The sequence below is a fragment of the Barbatula barbatula genome (genome assembly GCF_947034865.1).
Source record: "Barbatula barbatula genome assembly, chromosome: 24".
NCBI classification, from domain to species: Eukaryota; Metazoa; Chordata; class Actinopteri; order Cypriniformes; family Nemacheilidae; genus Barbatula; species Barbatula barbatula.
This window is the reverse complement of record NC_136787.1, coordinates 8,411,648-8,430,199: the sequence shown is the minus strand read 5'-3', so window position 1 is coordinate 8,430,199 and position 18,552 is coordinate 8,411,648. Positions and strand designations below refer to the sequence as shown.

General features: G+C 37.8%; 2 protein-coding genes across 5 annotated transcripts; one reads left to right on the top strand and one right to left on the bottom strand.

Moving 5' to 3' along the window:
• Window positions 1-3,775: 3,775 nt before the first annotated feature.
• On the bottom strand, window positions 3,776-14,473 carry pigo (phosphatidylinositol glycan anchor biosynthesis, class O). 2 transcript variants are annotated; one of them, XM_079449040.1, is made up of 11 exons: window positions 14,088-14,473; window positions 12,065-12,546; window positions 11,223-11,366; window positions 10,947-11,070; window positions 10,690-10,849; window positions 9,243-9,422; window positions 7,568-9,113; window positions 7,272-7,475; window positions 6,019-6,206; window positions 5,503-5,573; window positions 3,776-4,943 (listed from the first exon to the last, which is right to left on the bottom strand). In XM_079449040.1, exons 2-11 carry the CDS (start codon window positions 12,543-12,545, stop codon window positions 4,820-4,822), a joined length of 3,222 nt encoding a protein of 1,073 aa, XP_079305166.1. In that variant the 5' UTR covers window position 12,546; window positions 14,088-14,473; the 3' UTR covers window positions 3,776-4,819. The 2 variants fall into 2 exon arrangements, with proteins under 2 accessions (XP_079305166.1, XP_079305165.1); XM_079449039.1 differs by having other exon boundaries at window positions 14,248-14,468.
• A 1,250-nt stretch (window positions 14,474-15,723) lies between these two features.
• On the top strand, window positions 15,724-18,227 carry LOC306889301 (uncharacterized protein). 3 transcript variants are annotated; one of them, XM_079448095.1, is made up of 9 exons: window positions 15,797-15,988; window positions 16,272-16,331; window positions 16,573-16,605; window positions 16,730-16,756; window positions 17,051-17,077; window positions 17,344-17,379; window positions 17,494-17,520; window positions 17,903-17,940; window positions 18,027-18,227. In XM_079448095.1, the coding sequence occupies exons 1-9, from the start codon at window positions 15,931-15,933 to the stop codon at window positions 18,066-18,068; spliced, it is 348 nt and encodes a 115-aa protein (XP_079304221.1). In that variant the 5' UTR covers window positions 15,797-15,930; the 3' UTR covers window positions 18,069-18,227. The 3 variants fall into 3 exon arrangements, with proteins under 3 accessions (XP_079304222.1, XP_079304223.1, XP_079304221.1); XM_079448096.1 differs by lacking the exon at window positions 16,573-16,605 and having other exon boundaries at window positions 15,724-15,988; XM_079448097.1 differs by lacking the exons at window positions 16,573-16,605; window positions 17,494-17,520 and having other exon boundaries at window positions 15,724-15,988.
• The last annotated feature ends 325 nt before the right edge of the window (window positions 18,228-18,552 follow it).

Genomic DNA, 18,552 nt, shown 5'->3' with positions numbered 1-18,552 from the left:
TGTAAAAAATGAATAATAATAACAATCTGTTCTAAAGAAGAATTACGAGTGGAATGTTACGAGGTTTAGTAAATCACTATCCTTTTAAAACACCCTTGTTTTGTATTAACCTCGACTATGGTCACACTGGTTAACATTTGCAATTTGACCTACTGATGACACTGGCCGTCTTTTTACAGGTGAGGAAGTTACTACACTTTAATAAAACAATTACAAATGCAAACAGGATTTCAGTAGTTCGTTCAGTTTAGCATGGTGTTTGAGTCCTAGTTTGGGTTCTCACTGCCCTGCAAATCATTGCGTGGGCCATAGGATTGAAACAGAACAGGTTTAAATGAACTGTATCTATTCGTTATCAACAGTTATGGACGTGTAATGTAATGTATGTGCTTATTAACATTTTTGTGGTAAGTAAGCGGCCCAGAGTTGTTTAACTTGCAAGCAGCTGTAACAACAAGATATGTTCCGCTCATTTTGATGATAAATTCATTGTCTTCATGATGAAAGACAAAGATCCAGCATCCCTGCAGAGACTCGCCCACGTACATCACAGAAGCTCTTGTTCAAACAGGACACTCTTTATTGGTAACAAACAAATGTCACTTCCCACAGCCAAGCTGGACATTTGCCAGATCTAAAACACTGCAGAAATCTGCAGACATGATTGTCACTGATATGATGCCTTAAAGATAAATATTGCCATAGTTGTTGCCTGTCATTCACATACTGGAGACATGCACACCCAGAACTCACGCACCTGAAATACTCATGTGCAGGTTAAATGATAACTCATATGATATTTTTCTGGAACAAAAGCATTATTTTAGATTATTTAACTATATGATTATGTGTAGTATACCTCCACTGCGATGTAGTTATGTTTTTGTTACTTATTTATTATTAATAAAGGTAATTATTGATGTATATCTATTGATATTTATTTCATTGTTTTGTTAATAAAGTTTAGTAACATATTATACTTCCATGGTGATGTAGCCATGTTGTTTCATTTGTTCCAAATGTATTTATTACTGGTATTGGTTTGTTTTTATTATGTATTACTAAATGTTACTTATTTATTATTTCTTAATAAATGCTATTTATTTATGTCTAATAATTGTTTTTGTTAGTAAAGTTTAGTACCATATTATAATAGAAGGTTGGGAGTATTGGTTTTTCAAAACTGTACATTAAATGTACATTTAGCAGATCCAGACTAAAGTCACACAATCTAATTCCACATGTGGTCATGACAAAAATATATGCTGTGTGTTTAGATTTTGGGATACAGTACTCAAATATGGATATGTAATATGATTACTCAAATGTATGATTTGATTAGACAATTGCACAAACAAAATACCAGAATTTGGCTTCCCAAGTATTGATCTTTGTGAAATTACATTCCTCAGTCAGATATTAAGTCAGAGAATGTTCTTTACATTATGTAGGATGATTGTTATGCAAAAAAACATTAATTTAACTGGGTTTTAATATACAGAGCCATATTCTTTGATAAACATTATACCCACCCGTATAATTCAGCTGTCGATATTGCGCTAAAGGTTTGCATGCAGACATCCGTAACCAAAGATAAACATTAACTTAGGCCAAGTAAACTGACTGGAATCTGGCCCTCCCTGTAGAAATCCCCTTTTGACTGCCAGATCAAGTGTGCACGGGTGTCACATTTTTCAAGTATACAGGATTGTAGATCTTTCTCTCCAGATAAGCGGATATTCCCAGCACACTTCGCACAGTGCAGTCGGCCACACTTGAAACACAGACAAAATCTAAAGTCTGTTACGAACTCCAGCTGTAATGCTGCAGGTATTTTTGAGATAAATTCCATCTGCATTGGTTTACTTTTCTAAATGGACCATGAAAGCTTACCATCACACTCTATGAGATATTTGGTTGATAAAAGCGTGCTTTGTGTTTGATCATTTCCTTGTTTTGAATCTCTTCTTTATGTTTGTGCAGTGAAGCTGTTATCACATAAAGAACAGTGGAAACTCCCTCAGGGGAGATCACAGTCACAAATGGTCATGGATGATTTTTTTAAATGACAGACAGGTATTCCCCACTTATTAAGTCCGAAGGGCATTGATGTTGTCCAGCTTTAGATTGACTATTTGTGTTATGAGGGGGTGGTTATGTCACTTCTTTTCTTTGTGTCACGTGTGAGAAGCAATAACAAAGCAAGCGGAGGGGAAAATCATACATATTTCTTAAAAGCTGGTTTTGTTGCGTTTAAGCTTTAGTGTTATTAAAAACAGAAACCAAAACAAAACAACAAAACATTATTTTAAACCCACAATAAATACCTTGGTGTATACACACACACACACCAAAGTATTTAGCATGGATTAAAAACAGATCAAACCTGTGTTCTACAGATCAAAAAAATATGCAATCATTTTTTACATCATGGTAGTGAATAATGTCCCAGAACTGAAAAGGTATTTCTCTGTGTTAAACCGAACAAAGAAAAGTATAAGCTACAGGTGCGGAACAACTTAAAGGCGAGTAAATTGCGACAATTTGAATTTTTGGGTGAACTATCGCTTTCATTTTCTTAAATATTTCTGAATATGAGTGTTTACAAAATTATTGCTTAATGATATCATCTTCCAGTGACGTTTTTGGTGGGAAAATTATCAGAAATGTGATATAATTCAATGTAAATTATTCCATCTTGCTTGACAGAATTACAGCAAAACCGTATTAGCAATAGCTATCATAAGCGGACTATTTTCATCCAGTTAAGTTCCTTAATTCAGTTCATTTGTTTTGTTTGTTTTCCTTTTGGTATGTGCTTGAAACAGAGCGTATTTCTGAAAAAGTAACCTTAAAAGAAGGCATTGAAGAAATGTAATTGTTTACTAATACAGATTTTTTTTTAAAGTGTACTATTGATCTTGACAAGGCCAATGTAAGATTAAAAGAAATTAGCATAAATATTTCTGAACAGTTGCAGCACAGGATAGTTAAACACAAAATGCAGGTTAAATGTACTTTGTTAACTACCAATTTAAAGTGATCTGCTATTATAGTGAATGAGGAGATTTAAATGGTATTAGGATGGAAGTCAAATTCGAAATGTTTTAAAAATGTTTTTGCATTGCACATTTTACTCGTATTGTAGTAAGTCACACAACCCATGACACATTTTCTTTGGGTCAGTCTGCTGCACAGTAGCTTTTGCCTCATCTCTGGCAACACCTGCGGTGTGGGATTGTAACCTGATGGCAGAAATATGTATAGGTTTGTTGGCCATTCCTGAGCTTAAAGGGGTCATATTGCGCGAATACGTGTTTTTTCTGTGTCTTTGGTGTGTTATTAGTTTCACATGCATGTGTATTAGACACGTAAAATTGCAAAAACTAAAGTGTTGGAACAAAAGATAACCACACCCCCACAAATCTACGTTAGTTCGTGGTATGATTTGACTAAGACCGCCCAAATGTATACGCAAGTAAGGTGTTGCGTACTTGTCAATTGCTTTGGATCCTGATGTTCCAAATATGGTAAGAGGAGTTACATTTCCGTCACACGCTTGCAGTATTTGACCAATCACAACGCACTGGTTAACTGGCCAATCATAGCACACCTCGCTTTACAAAGCGATGAGCTTAAATATTTTGGTCTCAAACTTAGAGAAGTGGGATCTAAACAAGTGTCCTTCAGGGTGAGAGCAACATTGGATTTAGATGAAACAGAGCCCTCTGTAGGCTCACTTTTCCTCCTAGAGAACAAAACACAAAAAACATTTTAAACGTACAAAATATTTAATTATTTATCCCTTTCAAAAATGATTTAAATTTGATTAAACAATATTGAACAATCAAAATGAATCTCACAGCTTCTAAATCAGTTCAGACATCAAGATGTTGTTAAAAGCCAACCCCTCGCACTCAAAACTGGCATCATCCAGAACAGAACACTTCTTTTGCATTATGGCTAAATTAACCTGAGCACATGACGTCATTATTTCCCCATGCATTTCTCACAAAAATGAGATCCGTAAATTCATTTAATCCATTAGTGAACTAAATATGACACAGCTAAATAAATAACAGTCAATGCATGTTGAATGAAGACACGTTTCATTCGCAAACAACAGATCAAGGCAACCGTTAAAGCTTGTCAGCTGTCACCTAGTTCGATATCTTGCCTAACCAAAGAAAATAAGAAAAATCTTAAAAAATGTGAGGAAGTTTCTTTTCAGTGCTTGGTTCGACCCTGACACTTTTTATTGCTATGAAAGGTTAACACGGGTTATTAAAGTATTAAAAAGGTAAAAACAAAAACAGGAGAATGGAAATGAACTCCTCCCATTAAAACACCAAAAATTATGTTGCATGAATAGTTACAGTCATTGCTTTAAAAAACTGATGCCCTCAAGCACGCTTGTGCTTTTCAATGTTTGAATAGAAGGATTTCCGAGTTCAAACATGCCTTTGCAACACTGTGAACTTCATGTAGCCCTTCAAAATAATCTTTCCTTTTACGACTTTATATCACGGTAGTAATAAAAGCATGCAAAAACGATCGTCTCTCTTTCAATGGCTCTCTTTTCAGTTCCATAGCTTGTTCAATGGAGTCTACAGAGTTTATAAAATAACATTTTGAGTTCACAATCGTTCCACAAATGTCCGCATGAGATACGTTGAGATGCAATACAAATCTTGTTTCCATCCACGTGTTTGGCAGTGGAGTTGAAAAAGGTGACCAGGCATCTCCAGCACATCTCTGAAGAAATCTATATCGGCAAGATGGGCTTCTGAGAAAAGGGGGAGTGGCCTAAGCGTTACCTCTAGTTTTGAGGGAGGAGTTTCTTAAACAGGCCCCCCACTCCCATGTCCACCCTCATCACCATGATGAGCCCCAGCATCACAAACACACTGCCCACGATGAAGCCAGATGCCTCGAACATTAGTCTGCAAAAACAGACGTTTTCTTAATGTTAAAACTACTTATATTACCAATAATATAATCATATTACATTAAGAAAAGCATACACATATCAAACATTTTATTAAAAATCCCCCACAAAAGATGTAAAGATGAACAGAACCTTGCGCGCGACAACGTGTAAAATTACTAAAGGTTCATCTCACAATTCTTCCTCTTAAAGGTCCAATGTGTAATTTTTTGGAGGATCAATTGACATAAATGCAATATAATATACATACGTGTCTTCAGAGGTGTATAAAGAGCGTACATTATTAAGCGTTAGGTTTTTATGACTTTAAAATGAGCTATTTCTGTCTGCGGGTCCCCTAACACGGAATTCGCCATGTTGTTTCTACAGTAGCCTTGAACGGACAAACTGCTCTACAGAACGCGTTTCGTAAATATGTTATCTCCTTCGACAAAGAAGTGAAAACGTGACGACATCTTAGTTCTGTGAAAGCCGCCGTAGTGCTTCGAAACGGAGAGTGATTGAGACGTTGGTTGCAATTCAAAACCTTCCCACTTTTAGAGTTTGACACTTACTTGGGTGCAAACACTTTCCAGACCATGAGGTGTCTCCTGAGAATGGCTGCTGCGCAAACTGACGCAAAGACCTAAATAAGGTGAGAAGGTCAGAAATGTACACATCTGCAAAAAGTACACTAGCAAGGTCACTAGCTTGGCTAGGCCTTAATTCCCATCTCTGACATAACTTTAGGGACAGTTTACCCAAAAAGTTTAATTATGTCATCATTAATTCTCTCTCATGTCATTCCTAAATGACTTTCTTCCGCAAAACAAAAAAGACGATATTTTGAAGAACGCTGATAACCAAAAACCCAAAGGAAAGAGTCATATACAGGTTTTGAATGACAAGAGGGCGAATAAATGAAATTGTTTTGTATGGGGTAAACTTATCCCTTGAATTAAATATGTCCTAATATGTGATTGTACACATGCATGCCCCTACAGAGGGCAACCAGAACAGGTCTTCACATGCGAGTATGTTTTCATGTGCGTGCATGACTTGTTTGTGGTAAAAGGATAATGTGAACCCACCTGTGCACCATTTACAAAGAGGTAGCGTGCAGTGAGCTGCAGGAGGGCCGAGCTAAACTTCTGAGGGTTCTCTCTCAATCTCATCTCCATGACAGCATCCTCGCTCTCCTCACCTCCCACTGAGCGTGCATATCGTGTCCCACGTACCTCGCACACCAGAGGCCAAAACAGCAGCAGAGGACAGCCAACTGCATGAATAATTTACACGGTGATAATATTACACAAATGACTGACAAAACTGTGATTTACTTGCCAGGGTTGGAATATAACATGGCGTACTTTCACAAAAATGTTGAATATTGTAGAAATGTAATGCTGTAGCACATATCTTTTGCCTCTTTGTCACCATCTATGTTTGAAATATAACATTGCGGGTTGCTTTGTGTGCAATAGAGATTGAAAGTGTTGTCTGGAGGGGCGTTGTTCAACAATACTTGCATTAAATTCTCCCTCAGGTGAGATTTAATAATTAAAATATGAGGTGTATGATACGAAATGGACAAAATATTAACTGGTCAAAATTGTTTAGCAAAAAAGACAAAACACAGCAACATCTGTGAATATAGTTTTATTCTAATACACAAAAAAGGCATAGAAAATAAGAAGCTCACTGGAAACACATTTAATCTGTTATTAATATTTGCTGATCCTCTCGTGTAGTAATATTTTGTTATCATTCTCCTCCAGGTCTATTAATATATTTGTTTATAATTGTACATATATAGTAGTTGTGGTCAAAAGTTTACTTATACATAAAAGTTAGCAATTTCAAGAATCGGGGCAATGTTGAAAACGTAAGGAAAAAAAGATGAATTTTAGGGTTTAAAACTATTCTTATGGACTTCCTTCATGACGGATTTGTGTTAGATTTTTAGTGTTTGATATGACTTATCTTAAAATGAATTTCCTTGACACGCTTAACATTTAAAAAAATCTTTAGTATTTAGAGTGTTTAGAAACCATGTATTCGCATTTTTTTTTGTTTTGGCAAGTTATCATATCATATTTTAGTTCTATACTTTTATCTTCATAAATTAACTAAATTTAACATATATTTCTTGAAAATCGCATACAACTGATAATTTTTCTTTTTAAACTACACTTAAGATTTCAGAGATTCATATGTCTGCCACAAAAACTATATTTTATTATTAATTGAGTACAATTATTGATATTATTTGTTATAACACATGATAAGTGGGCGTTCACTAATGTGAAACATCACATTAGATCTGTTTTAAAATCAGACTTACCTGCAAAGATGATGTGAGAAGAAAAGGTGTTAAGGGTCACTAGCAAGGCAGGAAGCACAGTGCCCATGTGACCTTGAGGAAATCCCACAAACGCAGCACCCCATTGGATGGAGGGGAAGGTTGGGAGATGTCCTGTGGCATGGAAAAACTGTGCAGCTGCTAGAGACCATGAAACGACAGGAGCCCATGGCACACTGTAACCACCTGAAAGAATTCAAGTACAGCGGGGAGAATTAATTAGGTCATGTAAGTACAAAGATCAATGGCATGCGATGTAATACTGGATTGCTTCTTACTAGAGTGTTTGGAGAGACTGGATAGGTTGGTGCTACAGGCGTGGATGTGCAACACTGCTCCAGCTTCCAGAAGTAGAAGCAAGAACGCCAGAGCCATTCCTTCGGGATGAAGCAGCAGCAAAACCAGCCCCAGAAGTCCGCAAAAGAGCACGAGGGGTGCAGAGTACACCGTACCCAACCCGTATGCCTCCACGGCTGGCCTATCGTCTGCTTCACCAGCCTCGACGCCTCCATCCTCAAGCGAGTGCCGGATCCGCTGGTATAGCTGCGGTATAAGATGATGCAGCTCAGCCTGCGGACTAATACCCGTGCTGGCTCTGTACTTTGGTGGTGGGAGGGATGTTCCACGAGAGTTCACGGGGGTCCGTGACTTGATGAACACCGTCATGGGGTCCACCCACAACAGTAGCAGCCCCAGACCCAACAGGCAGAAGATGGCCCGTGGTAGAAAAACATGGGCGAGGCCAATGAGTTCGGACAGGTTCCTGAAGGTGTCCTCTGGGGTGGCGCTTACTGCCCAGTGCAGCCCCATGCCAACGCAAGCCAAGGGTAAGATGAAGCAGGCTGTAAACACAGCCGCGCTGGAACAGTTAAGGTTCCCGTAGTGTCTAAGCCAACGGTGAAGAAGGTACACCCACGTGGCCAATGAGGCCACCGAGAGCACGTAGAGAAGGTTTCGCAGTTGGCTGTCCTGCACACGTGATAGTGGGGAGAGGAATAGGGAGGGTTGGCAGCTTCCCTGCTCTTCCCGGCAATTGTGGAAGGAGAGGGAAACGTAGAGTGAACCGACCAACACCCCCAACCACACCAGCAAGGCGGTGGCCTCCCGTCTCACAACTGAAGACGGCAATGCTGCTTGCCGTAGCAAAGGTGGCTTCTGGGTATCTGGTGGAGGAAGTGGCACCAAGAGTCCGTCCCAGTTGAGCCTAAGTGGAACATACACGCTCAACGTCAAGAGCAAAAAGGTTACAACGTGTCCTTCATAGATGACGTAACTGTCGGAAAGCAGCGAGGCACAGCGAAAGAAAAGCACCAGCAGGGCCGGGGTGAGGAGGCGAGCAGGACACCACTTATCTTTTGGAGAAACTCCATGAGTCCTCCACAAAAACAAAACTTCAGATGAAAGCGCTGCAGCTCCCAGACACCACGAAAGGTCCAAATAACCTTGCGAGAACAGTTGGACTGTACCCACTGCCATTCCCACCACCAACCCTGAGAAAATGGGCAACTTTAAAAAGCCCTCTTGAATTACTAAATGAGACAATTCGGATATGACACAGCACAACAAACAGGCGAGACCCAAGATTAAGAGTCCCGCAGCCATCTTGAAAGGGTTGAAACGGGCCCAGGATGCTCTGCAGGTCTCTCGAACAGCCGTCAAATAGTTCTGCATGGAGACGACCAGATCGGGAGAGGGGAGATGACCCTCGTGGACAGCAGCTAAATACTGAGAGGAAATGATGGAGAAGTCATCCCGCAGCCGGGACAGACTGTCTGGTGGGATGTCTTTGGCCATGTTGGAGTAGGTCTCCAGGAAGCGGTTCACCTTCAAACGAACAAATCAGAGAGAGTTTGCGTTAATCTTAGCCTATAAATATTCAAGGATATTAAAATGTATTCAAGTGCTAATGCTTGAAATGTGTTTTCTATGCATGCTAAGAAAATTGCCTGTAACCTGTTTGACGTTAATCCACAGTGCCTCCGCCTGGCTGAGACCTGTAGGCGCACTTCTCGAGCCGTTCTGAGGAAACAGCGGCAGAAGAACCTGGCCCACACTGCTGTAAGGAATGGGAACTCCCAACAGCAACGCTAGCGTGGGCACTAAATCAGTCTGAGGAACTACCTCGGGCTCTACCTACAGACAGATAAACAAGCTGTTCAGTAAAATATATACAAAGGTAAAACCTGAAAAAAAAATATGGATATACTGCCATGGTGTGCATGGGACATAATAAGGGTCACAGACATTTCAAGAGTAAGTTTTATTAAAAAAAATTATGATTATGCTTATTAGTATGGTTTCATTGGATGCACGTGCTGACCAAAGTTAACGTCCTCTCTGTGTTTGATAATAAAATAACAATTTGTTTTATTTAATTTATATTAATCTACATTTATATTATATTTTATTGTATAATAATTGTATTACATTAAATTAGAACTGCTTAACAGTTGTTGATTCTTAGTGGAGGTCTACCGGAAGTTACGTTTGGGCCACATAACATTAATGTTATCGCCGCTAAAACCATCTATATTATTCAACAACAACAACAACAACTGTCTGTTTATATATAATGGGACTCAACTTGCTAAAGCTTTGAAAGACACATACATCTTGTAAAAATGACTAAATCTAGGGCTACTTCATAATATCTAAAATGATAATCACGACTATTTTGCTAAAAAAATATATAATTATTCTATACAAAACTGGTCAAGCTATGAACACTTCCTCACTCACTTATATTTTTAACACATTTTAGAAAAATAGTAGCTCATCAAAACTGTAGAATAACCCAAAGTGAACTATGAAATTTGCAGAAATGTTCTCATGGCATTGTCTCAAGCGTTTTGCCAAAATGCTTCATAAACAACGTTTCATCTAGTTCTCTTCTATTTCGTGCTTTTACTGGGTGCTCTTTTTTTATTATTTAGTCAATGTAATATATTTCAAATACTGTTTTATTAAATACAATTGTATTAGTTTATAATAAAGAAAGATTTTTTTGTCTATAAAACTAATTTAAGCATCCGGGTCAAATTGGGAAATATCCTGAATCTGAGGTTTCTAGAAAGCATCCAAATACAACTAATCGTGCAGCCCTACATAAATCAACAATAAGTCTATATAAAAACTATATAAAAATATAACAGAATGTAATAGCATTTAAGTGTCAAATTCATGTTTAACTGAGGAAACGAAGTCATATACATCTGGGATGACATGAGGGTGAGACAATTTCAACAATTTTATTTTAGGGTGAACTACTCCTTGAAGTCCAAGAAACGTGTCTATGGCAATTGACAGATCGCAAGCAAATAGTACTCTAGCATCCTACTAGTTTCACTTTCTTCATCTGACCAAGGTAAAAGACAAACAAATGATACCAGTGTATTTTTACCTGAGATCCTGGAGCTGAAAATAAAGGTGAGGAACTATATAGAAACAGGGCGGCGTCCGTCTCTTTCTGGCTTTCTCCCCCATGATCCCCAGTGTCTGTCATTCCATGATCTCCCATCACCACCAACAGCGTGTCGTTCTTCAGACGCTTTAAAACTGACCTGGGGTCAGCATTGCAACAGAAAACAAAATGAGTACCACAAGAAAATGTAATTACATCATAGCAGCTTTTTGGATCGTGGGCGAGAAGAAGCGAACCTGATGACTCCATCCATCTGTGAGAGTTTCTCAGCCATGGCAGGGTGATCAGGGCCAAATCTGTGACCGCAGTGATCCACACCCAGGAAGTGAGCGATCAACACATCCCAATCATCCCCCTCCACTGTGGACAGCAAACAAGAACAGTTACCCACTTAGACCCGCAGCGTTTACAGTATAAACATAAGGTATGCATGTTTGTTTAGGAAGTAAACAAAGTGAGATCTTTATAACAACAGGCTGGTTTCAAATGGGTGGATAAAGCATTCAGCTTACTGGTAGGATAGATGTTTTGGAGAATGCCGTTGTCAACGGTGTGCAGGTCTTTCACGTTGAAGGAGGGGAAAGGCAGAGATCTGTGGAACTTCTTTGGGAACAGACTCACCCACGTATCATCCCCCATGAAAACAACTCTTTTGCCTTTGAACAATGGAGGAGAAAATGCATCAGACATTAATGAGAAGACATCAATAAAATGAGAAGAGCTACATCCAAGAATCATTTCTGTGTGGAAATGAAGATTTGTTTACCTATAAAACAATTCCTACACATAACACTAGCTCAAATTATTTTCATCTGACAATATAGACGAAATATGATGTTATATCTTGCATGAAACAGGGTTTTTTTTGTCTACTAAAATTAAAACTTTCAGATTTGGTTCGATTATTAAAATAAAATACTTTAAATTATAATAATAAAAAACTACAATCAAAACAAATTAATCTTATGCAGCAACATAAAAATGTAACAACAACACCCTATGACTACCATAGTAGGAAAAAAAACAATGGGGGTCAAAAGTGCCCCAGAACTGTCCTACATTCTTCAAAATGTCGCCTTTTGTGTTCAACAGAACCAAAAAAATTGTAAAAAGAAATTTTTCCTACTACGGTAGACGATGGGTGTTGAGATCTGTTTGGTTGTAAGCATTATTCCAAATATCTTTCTCTGTGTATATTAGCACAAAGAAAACTCATGAGAATTAAGAAATTATTACTTTGGGGTGAACTATCCCTTTAATTTGGGGTAAAACATGACCTGCACATATTCCTGTTAGGATCCCCAAGATCCAACCACAAACTAAAAGGATCTACAAAAAAATCTGCTTCACTCACCCACTTGGCCCAACTGGTGCACAAGATTATCTTCCAGGATGGCATTGGAGGCGAAGTTGTTCCCGACGTCAATGAACGTGGGCAGAGAACCTGTTGTAAAGCCCTTGATCCTCTGCATGGTGGTGGTGGGCGGATCGGCCCGAAAGGTGTAAAGTCTCGCATGAGACGGGTGCAACGATGCCATTTCATCCAACACGGGCAGTTTATTCTCAAACGGTTTGGGTGCCGTGTTCTCTGGATCATAGCGGGTGAAGTCAGCTTTGAGGGCGTCGATGATCAAGACCACTGCCCTACGAAAGCGTGGCTCGCTCAGGCAGAAATCCCCCTTAACCTGGGCTCCCGGAGATAAGACATCCGCACAGGTGCTGGTCCTGTTGACCTCCAGTCTGACTAATAAAAAGCCTCCCACGAACAAGAAGATACCCACATAGAACACTGAGCAGACCCAGATGAGAGGCAACAGGACAGGGAGTCTCCTCATTCTAGAGCAAGGGGGAAAGATGAAGAGTAGGGGAGACTGGGGAAGGTTGCAACACTTTTCTGTATTTCCTTCAGTTTCTCAGTGACTGTTTCTCAGCGTATATGTTTAACCCACATCTGTCAGGTGCCCATCTAAAATGCAGTAACATGGGTATGTATAACAATATACGCACAATTTATACTCAAACAGACAGAATCAAATGTTGCAACTGATCCCATAACAGGGGACCGTTGCAACACTCCACAAGGACAGTTTGCAACATACAAAAGTTTTAAAAAGTTAAAGTGGCAAAATATTTCAAATAAAAAACTTTTTAAAAGATTGTACCAAAATACTTCTCTGAACTGAACTCTGTTGTTTGTTTGTGTGTGTGAACAGTTAAATTGACTGTATAAAGACTAAATTGGCAAAACATATTTTCAAGTAATGAGTAACAGACCATGTTTATTATTTTGAATAACTATTATTATTATTATTAGATGTTTTTAATGTAGGCTACACTGACAGTACCTACTTTAAAAGGTGGCTAATGAAAGAGTTCTTTATAAATCCATAAAATTTCAAATGAATTATGTAGGGATGCACAATAAATTATCAGCTATATCTGTATCAGCCGATACTTGGCCATTTTTATGTTATCTGACGATAATCAAATTTAGGCCGATATATTACCGCCAATAAATAATTTCCTCTGGTTAAACTTCTTTAGCTGCACGCTGCTTACAAGTACGGTTCTGTCTTTCTGTCGTGATCATTCACTTACTGCGTTTAGCAAAACATTGTTGATGTAAGTACAGTATTTAGAAACAGTATTTATGAATGTGTAAATTATAGGAACAAATGCATTTTGTTAGAATCGGAGGGGTGTCTAAATGCGTTCTACCTGGAGACCTGTTAGACATTTGGCTATTATTTTTCTGGGTTGCTCCGGAAGAACATCTGTAATTTGTTCATTAAATAAAAAATATACCAGAAACGTTTGAAGGTTAAAGAATCAATACATGATTTTCAGGGGAAAAAAGAGAACCAATGATCGTGAGTGTTTTCTAATAAAAGCAGTTGTCCACTTTTCGCCTCTTGTTTCAATCTTAGGGAATTTTATAGCAGCATTTAGTTAATATATCGGCGATCGGCTTCCAATGTTGAAGAATGATCGGTTATCGGCCAAGATGGACATGTCAGTGCATCCCTAGTATGTTAATATGAACCTTATTATATCACTGTTATCATATGGGACTTATAGTCTCTACACTGGGAGCCATGAAAGAAATTGCTATTCTAGCTAGACACAATAGCTTTGACACTTGGTTGCAATGCCTTCAAGAATTCAAGAAATTTAAATGACATATGAATGCATAATAGTTAAGCATAATAGCGTTAAAAAAAATTTGGTTTGGCTAAACATTACATTTGTTAGATTATAAACAAAATACGAGGATAAACATCCCTATGAAGCTTAAGGCGCTGTCTACTAGGTAGATAATACAATAGGTCACCTAGGCTATCCTACACAGCCAATGACTTGGAGTGTTGCATACTTACATCCTCACAATCGCAACAGGGCACACTATTAAGACTGTGACGTGATATGTGTGCTGTCCCAGCCTTGACTAGTACACACTATGGATTATTGCACGTGTGATTGAGATTTATGAAGGTAAGCGGCTGCTGTTTCATTCATGTGTGACTGCTGCATGCTGACCTTGCTTCGCTGGGTTTGTCCTCTCTCTTTTCGGGAACTGAAACGCACACAGCGCATCCACTGCGAGGGAACTAAAGCGCCGCAGGTTAAACGACATCTGGCAGAGATCCTCTCAGATCGTCACTGCTGCTCGACACTCGGCGACATGCGGAGGAATCGCACGTCGGTTTTGTTTTAATATTGGTCATCGCGCAGCCCGGTTACCACTTCCGTTGACATGCGCAGTACGCGAGTCCAGGTAAGAGTCGACTATCAAAATAAAAGTGGCCTGTTTACGATTGTCAAAGTAAGAGTCATGGTATCGCTAAATTTGTATGAATGAAACGTGAACATCGCGAGATGGTCGAAGGACGTTTCAATGACACATTTCAAACACATAAAAAAATTATTATAAATAAAACGCATTATAACTGTGTTTACGTGATATGAACATGAAAATAATCCTGAATGATCAAATAGCTTTTGGTAAAGGGTTGACTAGTGGAATAAGCTGGTTCTGTTAAAAAAACATAGAAATTAATACAAATTGGTTTTTTATGTAAATGAAACATTATACCCTTTCCTTGATATAAAAACATTACTTTTAAAATGTTTACGTAATACTCTTGTTTGGCAATTCGATTATTCGATTATTCGATTATTCACTATTCAAATTCTATTTTATTTTATTTTATTTTATTTTATTTTATTATTTTATTTTATTTTATTTTATTTTATTTTATTTTATTTTATTATTTTATTTATTTTATCAATTATAATTACATACTTTCAGGATTCACTTTTTAATAACAATTTCAGAAATCGTCAGAAATGTTTTGAGAAAAAGCATAGCACTGTTTTCTCAATTTGTTACTGCCATTTTCCGATATGTGACTTTATTTTCAGGAAGTGTCCATCATTTTAACTTATCTGTTTCCATGTTATGGTTGTTTTTTACATGACATCTATAATTACCATTAAGTCAAAACATAAAATACATGTTGATGATTTTCGAACAAATACAGTCAAGTAACATTCTCATCTCATAACCAGTATTTTTGACTTGTATAGTTTTGTTAAAATAGCTAGAATTCTAATATAAGTAAGCTTTTTTAATTTACGCCTCTCTAATCATTTTTCTAATTTATATCCAGAAATCTATATGATTTCATGCAATGTAATAAATAATATGAACTTCTTTGAGACGGGCAAGAATGTGGGAACAAAACTTCTGTTTAAAATAATTATTTGTAATATTCTTTTTTTAGCATTGAAGTGTAATTATGTGTCATTTCATTTAGAAACAGCACAGATGCTCAACATAGCCCTTGCATAATGCCAGTCAAAATTACATTTACATCTATTAACGATTCCAACTTTAGTGCAAAATATATTTGCGTGGTGAGCACAACAACAATGCCCATGAGCCAACTTCAGTGACCATCCAGCAAAATCCATCCCAAACTTACACCACAGTCACCACTCACCACAAAAAAGGGACAACTGATCAGAGAGTCAACAAAGACAGTCATTCAGTGTTGAAATAATGCCACATCTGTGTGTCGGGAGAGATGTGCCACCCAACTGCTGGCAGGTAGACAGAGATGAGCCTGTCCATCCAAAGCATGTGATGCCCGGCAGCATTTATAAAGCTTGACTCATACCATCAAATAGCACTGTTTTGTCGAGCTTCTGTATTCTTCCATGATGAAAACTGTTGTACCTATTATCCTCTTTGTTGCAGTGGCGGGTTTCCACAATGGTAAGAATTTACAATATACTAGTAGGCCAAGCATTTGCATACCGAGGAATCTGTAGTTTACTTCCTATTTTTTAATGAAGTAAATTAAATGAAAATGAAGCAATGACTCGTTGTTTCCTGATTGGAAAATGCAAGAATGTTTTTTTTTTTTTGCATTTTATGTATTGACAGTTAATAAATTGTGTATATGAGAGACCACATATGGTCAAAAATATGTAAATAGTTACTTTGAATTATATTATAAACATTTGGTAAAATACATGTTTATTTTTTACACATTTAGTGGTGTCTGAGACTGTGTTCCTGGAATCCGCTGAAAGCTATGAATCAATTGAAGAATGGGGTAACACTGTGTTTTCCACTTTGTTTGTGCAAATGTTCACATATCTTTGTTTTTCTTTCAAACCTGATACAGCTGCCCTCAACACATTTAGTCCCTCATGCCACACTGTTAACGGCAAAGAATCCCAAAGTAAAGTGCAGGTGCCACAGCTGGTTTCATATTTTGTTGCAGTAACATCAGATGAGTGTTTCACATCAAAAAGGGTTGCTTATGTGGCCAAAAATGTACTTTTTGTCCCTAGTGTTTGAAGAGCGCACTGCACCAGAAAAACATGGTGGGGCATATTATCATCCTATTTAACAACTATGCCACTTTTATGCCACTGCTTTGGATCATTTTTCACATGTCTTGAAAAGCATTTCTTCGATGCTGAGCTTATTTATTCTTTCTATCTGCAGATGAGTATGAGGCCGTACATGTGAAAGGTAAATGTGTATCCAGAAGCATAAAAAAATGCTTATTGAATCTAATTGAGGTGTACATGTGGCCAATTTATATTTGGATAATTAATTATGTATAATTTACTATTTATAATTAATATATGTGAATATAGAGTTAACACATTTTATATCAATTCATTATTTAAAGTATTCTCAAAATATCGTTTAACAATCAAATGCTTATTTTGATGTGCATAGCCTATACAACAAAGGTGTAAAGATAAAATAACTTAATAAATAATGAATTGCACATAATATGTATTTTAATATTTATTACAGAGGAGGGAAACGATGACGAATTAGATGGTAAGAGATGTTTTTCTTTACTCTATGCAGATCATTTATTGAGGTTAATGCTCATAATAACCTAAACCGTATAACCTCCACCAATAAGTGTGTGGTGGGCGTTCAGGCACAACATGGCTGCCGTCGCATCATCCAGGTGGATGCTGCACATTGGTGGTGGTCGAGAAGAGACCCCATCCTCGTTGTAAAACGCTTTGAGTAGCCTACCCAGAAAAGCGCTATATAAATGTAATGATTATTATATATCATTGCTCTTAATTTAACAGATGTCGAAACAGTAACATTCACTACAGTAAACCAAGGTAAGATTTTACGTTTTCATAAATAATGACATGTTACCGTCAAATCATTTATCATTACAAAACGTGAACAACCACGTGCCGAAACACGCTTACGTCATTTCTGTTCTGACGCAGAAGAGAACACCGCAAGTCAGACCGCAGGTGAGTGCAATGCGCGCTCCCGTCAGATCCACTGATCTCCGCACGAGGGCGACAGAGGGCCGATTAAAGTGCAGACGATAAGCGCTTACACGTTTGATAATATTAACCTTGAACATTGCCAAAGTTCACATGGCTGCTTTATTGTGTTTATTTTAGAAACGACACACACTGAGGGCTACAACGAGTATACTTAATAGGCTACATTTGGATTAATAAGGGGTGAAAGGTTACAAAATCAACCTTTGACGTCTGTGATATCTCTTTAATTTGCTTTATTTATCTGCTATCTAAACTTTGTTATGCGATGTGACCTTTTACTTGTTTTACTTTCTTGCTGTCTCCTTTTCCAGTCTTTAACACACCACGTGTTTTTGTCCTTTAGAACACAATGAGCAGGAGGTGGAGAATCTGGAAAGTAGGGTGAGTAGAAAAGTTGGGTTCACTTTATTTGAAGGAGTCATGTTTAAGTCTGAAGTTACAATGTATCCCACCTTTTCTTCCCGTAGACGACCCTCCCATCTTTTGATGAAGAAATAGCATATAAGTGATCATTGGCTTACTTACTGTATGGGAATGTATATATTTTAAACCTATATATCCACCACCCGGCACAAGGAAAAACCACCTGTGCGTGTATTGTGACCTCCTTTCACAACATATCAAAGATCATTGCTTTTTCAAATAAAGCCTGAAAACATTCACCAGTGTACAAAAGTGTTTCTTCTTGTCAGTGGGTTTACAAACAGGTGATGAAATGGGAGGTTTGCTGTGTTCTATAATTACAGCCTCTTAAGAGGAAAGAGTTTAAGTAGCAGATGTAGGTAGAATATATCTGGGACAACTACTGTATATCCAGGCCAGTCCTGTCTACAGCGCTCGTTGTCTGCATTGTCCTGGCTTATTTTTAGACCAAAGATGCACATCTACCTCATCCCGCATGATGAGAATAAATTATCCTATCCGAAAGGACTGGACAATTCTGGAAATGTTGAGTTTCTTAATATGTACCCAGTTTTAGCATTTATATTGTTT